The sequence below is a fragment of the Cicer arietinum genome, chromosome 8, assembly GCF_000331145.2.
Source record: "Cicer arietinum cultivar CDC Frontier isolate Library 1 chromosome 8, Cicar.CDCFrontier_v2.0, whole genome shotgun sequence".
Lineage (NCBI taxonomy): Eukaryota > Viridiplantae > Streptophyta > Magnoliopsida > Fabales > Fabaceae > Cicer > Cicer arietinum.
This window is the reverse complement of record NC_021167.2, coordinates 1316521-1322483: the sequence shown is the minus strand read 5'-3', so window position 1 is coordinate 1322483 and position 5963 is coordinate 1316521. Positions and strand designations below refer to the sequence as shown.

Sequence of the window (5963 nt, the reverse complement as noted above, 5' to 3'; positions counted from 1 at the left end):
TTCCTGCTGGGACTGATCTCTTCATTTCTGTGAGTACATACATCTGTGACACCTTGTTTCATTGTGAGGAAGTGGATATCACAGATGTATTGATTTTATGATTAGAGTCCTTCAATATTGTACACGAACATGACAGAATAACCTATCCTTGCTGCCACATTTGTTACAAAAATATTAGTAGAGTACTTATATCTTGGTTCAGCGCTATTACATTTTCTTTGATGTCTTTAATCTGTATGGCTGCTCAAATATTCCTGTATCCAGGTATATAATCTCCATCGATCTCCATATTTTTGGGACCGCCCTCATGACTTCGAGCCTGAGAGATTTCTAGTACAAAACAAGAATGAAGAAATTGAAGGGTGGGCTGGTTTTGACCCATCTCGAAGTCCTGGAGCCTTGTATCCGAATGAGGTTTCTTCCTACTCCTTTTTGTTTTCTCTTGTTCTTCTTTCTAAGATTTGACTCATATGAATAAAGTAAAGAGTCATACATGTTTTACCTAGATGAAGAGTTGATTTTTGAATCAATCATTATAATTTATTAGCTTGCAGTCGGACAGATGTTAGCGTCGTCTGTCCACTTTTTGTAATATTTGTTGATTTTTTTTTTGGTTTAAAATGAATATTGATATGTCAAAACTTTAATTTTTGTTTGTGGTTCATTCTTGAAAATTGACAAGCTGCATTTCCCTAATCAGATTATATCGGATTTTGCATTCTTGCCTTTTGGTGGCGGACCACGAAAATGTGTTGGGGACCAATTTGCTCTCATGGAGTCCACTGTAGCACTGACTATGCTGCTGCAGAATTTCGACGTGGAATTGAAGGGAACCCCCGAGTCGGTTGAACTAGTTACCGGTGCAACTATCCATACCAAAAATGGATTGTGGTGTAACTTGAGGAAGAGATCTTGATTACACTGACATATGAACTTTTAACATTTTTCTTATTTAAAAATGATGTAAAAAATATTTATGTTTTACAATGACATTATCTTTGAACATGTGATACCACTAAATGTGTTAACTCATGCAAACATTTCAAAAATATAGTAAAGGTCACGACCAACATGTGGTTCCTGCGAGTGGTCAGTCATCTTAAATTCAATTCCGAAAATATAATTTATCTTATATTTTCTAAATGAAAATTTCACAATTATAACATAAATTTCCAACATAACTGCAAAAATAAATAAGTAAATAAAACTCACATGATCAACAAAGGTTGATCAAAACTATATTAAAAAAAAAGTTTAAACACTGAGCAAAACAGCATATAAGTTTTGGTAGACGCTTTATTCAGTCTTTCAGATTAAATACCAAAATAACGCACCAACGGATCTCTACTTAACAACACACTTCAACCACCGTGCCGGTGACCGAGTTCCTGTCTCTTCCCAACTCGGAACTCACTCCATCCTCAACAACTTTCTGTTGTTCTCTTCTTCTTCTTCTTCTTCTTCTTGGCTCAGATTAGAAGAAGAAAAATCTGAATATCCAAACGAGAGAGAAAGAGAATGAATGTAGAACCAGCAAGAACAAGATAATGGACGCGAGCATTATTGTATACCTAATAGTAATATCTATTCTACTATCTTTCACTCCCTCAACTGCAGAACCTCTAGCTCCTGCATTCTTCGTCATCGGAGACTCCTCCGTCGATTCCGGAACCAACAATTTTCTTGGCACTTTTGCCCGCGCCGATCACCCTCCTTATGGAAGAGATTTTGACACTCATCAACCTACCGGAAGATTCTCCAATGGAAGAATACCCGTCGATTTTCTTGGTAAATTCAACGTCCTTTCTTTCTTCATTACTATTTTATTACATTTATGTTATTACTTTGTCTTGCCTGAATTAAGTTAATTAATAGGCCCATTTTGTAACACTAAACTATGGTGCTTTCATTGTCTATTTAGTATGACCAATTCATAAATGAACTTTACTTTTTTTCTTCTTTCTTTCTTTGACAGATACATAAAACTTACTTATTTATTATTATTACATGATGATAATGAGTTTGAGTGTGTCGAAAAAAGTGTTGTAGATTGTAGAATGGAAATCCATCTCCTTAATTAGTTTCTTATTTAAATGTTGCGTTTGTATTGGGTATCATTCATAGTTTACTGAGACCTTAGTATTTAAACACAGCTTGTAATTCAATTTGTAGTCGGGGACGTAAGCCAATTGGCTGAACTCTGTTATCAAACCTTGTGTGTTCCTTTTTGCGTTTTCCGTACCTGTTTCTTTTGAATCAGGGTTGTCATTCTAATGGTTTGATTTGTGCATCTGCATTAGCTCTGCGCCTTGGACTTCCTTTTGTGCCAAGTTATCTTGGTCAGAACGGAGCTGTGGAGGATATGATTCATGGTGTGAATTACGCATCTGCCGGCGCAGGCATTATTGCATCAAGTGGCTCTGAATTGGGTCAGCATATTTCCTTCACTCAGCAAATTCAACAATTTACTGACACATTTCAGCAGTTTATATTAACTATGGGAGAGGATAATGCAACTACTCTCATTTCCAATTCCATCCTTTATATCTCTATTGGAATCAATGACTACATTCATTACTATTTGCTCAATGTATCCAATGTCAATAATTTGTACCTTCCATGGCACTTCAACCAGTTTTTAGCATCTTCACTTAGGCGAGAATTAAAGGTATAATACTAAAGTTTCATTTTTCAATCTTTATTGATATGATCATGTGAAGTTTTAATATGACAGCCCAAATCCATCAACCAAAAACACTTTAGTTTCCTATAAATAAGAAAGATTCAAAATATTCATGTAGTTTGCACTATTTTCTGTAATTTTATTGATTCTTAGTTTGTATACAGAAACTGAAGGGTTAAATTGATTCCTGATATATTAGCCTTGATGATGATACAGAACTTGTACAACTTAAATGTTAGGAAAATTGTGGTAATGGGACTTGCCCCAATTGGTTGTGCCCCTCACTACTTGTGGGAGTATGGTACCGATAATGGAGAATGTGTTGAGCAGATAAATGACATGGCCATTGAATTTAACTTTCTCATGAGACACATCGTTGAAAAACTTGCTGAGGAGCTCCGTGATGCCAATATCATCTTCTGTGACGTGTACGAAGGTTCCATGGATATTTTAAAGAATCATGATCAATATGGTATTAGTATTCTGTTTTTTGCACCTCTCAATCTATTAAGGAACTGCAGTATAGCGTCATCGTCATATCTTATTCTTCATTGTGTTTTTTGATTAGGTTTTAACATCACATCCGAGGCTTGCTGTGGATTTGGGAAGTACAAGGGTTGGTTCATGTGTTTATCGCCGGAAATGGCGTGCAGTAATGCTTCCAACTATATCTGGTGGGATCAGTTCCATCCAACTGATACAGTGAATGCAATTCTGGCAGACAATATATGGAATGGTCAGCACACTAAAATGTGTTATCCTATGCACTTGCAGGACATGGTAATTCAGAAGGCAAAATAATGTTGTGTGATTTTAGGTGCTAATTTTTCTGCATCTATTGCTTAAAAAGAACTATGTATATACATATAAAGCTGTACAGTGGTTATCTCTTGTATTTGTGCAAAAACTGATACTTAGTCCAAAGAAATTATATCTCATATACCAAATGGACACTGACTTTGGATGCACTGATATTTTCACCTTCATTGGAACAAATATGGTTAACCACCCCTACTGTCGGGTGTGGTATGTTCAGTTTTCAATGTTAAGGCTTCACAAATAAATGGCGAAAGCTAATTGTAGATTTGATCTAATTTGGATTCCTTGCTGTTAAATGAATGACACATTCACGCATTTAAAGACATCGGTGATCATCCAATCTAAAAAATGCATACTTTGATTTTTATATTATAATCAAATATATTGAGTTAGCATTTAGACCATTCGATAAGGGTCTCATATCCGTCCTAACCCGGGTTTAAAATTTTAACGAGTTTTTTAAAAAATCCTTAATTTTTGTTCTAATTGGTCAAAGAAAACTTGTATTTGAGCATATAAGAAGGCGGGAGAAGAAAACATCAAACTTGATTTTTTAGGCTGTCTTTTTTTTCTTCTTTTTTATAAAATTTGTGTTATTTTTTATTTATTTAAAAATACCTCAACATAACATTTGTTTTAGATTTCTAAACATGTTATAATCTCTTATGGTAGTGGTTGTTTGTTTTAGGAATACGGTTGAAGATAAAGATGTGAAGTTGTTGGGTTTGATCTAAATGTCACTTTTGGGTTTCTCTTTTTGATTACTAGCAATTAAATTTTCGTTTCTACATGGTTGGGTCAATTTGAGCTTATGAAATTTATGTGAAGTTTTTCACTATATGTTTAGGGGTACAAATTGGTTAGCTTGGTGTCCAAAATCATGTTATGTTTCACAAGGATTCTTAATGTTCTGAAATTTTGGTGTCACATTAAATCTAATTTAGTTGTTGTATGTATTTCTAAATGTGAGTAGTTTTTAAAGTTTGTTATGGTACGATGTTTAATAAAAATGTTAGACTTAATTTTTTTTTTAAATTTATTAATTTAAATAGGTTAGACTATGATTTATATAAAAAAAAAACCTCTTAGGTCTAAGTTGGTCTATATATGTATATTTTCTATTATTATTTATTAATAGTGTTATTTGTTAGCAATTTAGTATTTATTGAGTAGCAAAAAGTATAATCATATTAGTTTTTCTTGTTTATTATTTTATTAGTTTTCTTTATATATAATGGTCTAGTTTAGCCTATTTAAAAAATATAAGATGTACTATTTAAATGAAATAGACTTTCATGTAAGACTAAATTTTAAAAAAATGTCATATCAGAACAAAAGAAAATGTATATAATAGGTCGTAGGTCATACTCAAACTTAAAATATTAATCCTAGATTAGACTCAGTCAGTTCAAAGCTATCCAACATATTCTTACTCTTACTAATAACATATATAATTCCCGCTTAAATAAAAAAAAAAACTAAAAAGAAAAACTAAAGAAAATTAAAATAGTTATTGGACCAATATTAGTTCGGTTCAAGTGAAATTAGACCGAGTCCTTAAGTATAATCTCACGTTTTAATTTTCCGGTTGATAGACATATAGTTGGAAAAAGAAAGTCAGAACCAAAGCTATCCAAATAAATGGTAGCTTTGGCTACCCCCAAAATTATATTTTTGGCATAAATAAGTATAATTTTATAACATCAAAATACCTATATTTAGTGTAAATATAATTTTGATCATTTGTATGTTTTTTTAATATTTATTTTGATCATTTTTTTAATTTATTTAGTCTTTTATCTTCTTCTTATTCTTTTAATTTGTTTTGATCTTTGATCTTTTATTAGTCTTTTATCTTCTTCTTATTCTTTTAATTTGCTTTGATCTTTTATTAGTCTTTTATTTTTTATGTAATATTCGTTTTAGTGTTTTATATTTCACAAAATTATATAAGTTTGTTCGTTTATTAAAGACTAAAATGAATATTACGATTAAAGGATGAAAATGAATAAAAAAAGATAAATGATCAAGACGAATAAAAAAAAAAGGGCCAAAATGAATATTCGGTAAAAGATAAATTATTAAAATTATATTTTACTCCAAATACGTTATTAGAAATAAAATTAAAACAAACAAAAAAATAAAAAATTATTATTTAATTTATATATCTACTCGTTTTTCTTTACACTTTTAATATTTACTACAACTATAAATAAAATATATTTAACAATATAATTGTCAAGACACGGTTCAAATAAAGTTGATAATGAATTTTTTTACAAATAGTTTAGTTGTTTCTATTGAAAAAGCCATTGTTAATGATTATAGATTAACTTGCCTTCTTAAAGTATCTTTAAATGCTATTTTTTAAAATAATTATTGTCGATTTCATTTATTTACTTATTACGGGATAAATTTACATTATATATTTATATATAATTTTTCTATAAACTTATTGATG

General features: G+C 31.1%; 2 protein-coding genes across 2 annotated transcripts in view; both read left to right on the top strand.

Moving 5' to 3' along the window:
• LOC101502085 (cytochrome P450 97B1, chloroplastic) overlaps positions 1–1005 on the top strand; it is a 7944-nt gene extending 6939 nt beyond the window's left edge. The window contains exons 13-15 of the mRNA XM_073364475.1: positions 1–29; positions 265–414; positions 701–1005. Of these exons, the coding sequence (XP_073220576.1) occupies positions 1–29; positions 265–414; positions 701–916 (395 nt within the window). The 3' untranslated portion in view covers positions 917–1005. The remainder of the gene's footprint in view (positions 30–264; positions 415–700) is intronic.
• Positions 1006–1139: 134 nt separating this feature from the next.
• Positions 1140–3726, top strand: LOC101502411 (GDSL esterase/lipase At5g08460). The gene is made up of 4 exons (XM_004511450.4): positions 1140–1788; positions 2301–2668; positions 2900–3155; positions 3252–3726. The coding sequence occupies exons 1-4, from the start codon at positions 1548–1550 to the stop codon at positions 3482–3484; spliced, it is 1098 nt and encodes a 365-aa protein (XP_004511507.1). The 5' UTR covers positions 1140–1547; the 3' UTR covers positions 3485–3726.
• Positions 3727–5963: the final 2237 nt, after the last annotated feature.

Bases quoted from the DNA above. Each gene is read 5' to 3' on its own strand.
- LOC101502411 (XM_004511450.4), top strand. From the start codon at position 1,548: ATGGACGCGAGCATTATTGTATACCTAATAGTAATATCTATTCTACTA. The intron at 1,789-2,300 runs GTAAATTCAACG...CATCTGCATTAG, and splicing joins AATACCCGTCGATTTTCTTG to CTCTGCGCCTTGGACTTCCT. The intron at 3,156-3,251 runs GTATTAGTATTC...TTTTTTGATTAG, and splicing joins AAAGAATCATGATCAATATG to GTTTTAACATCACATCCGAG.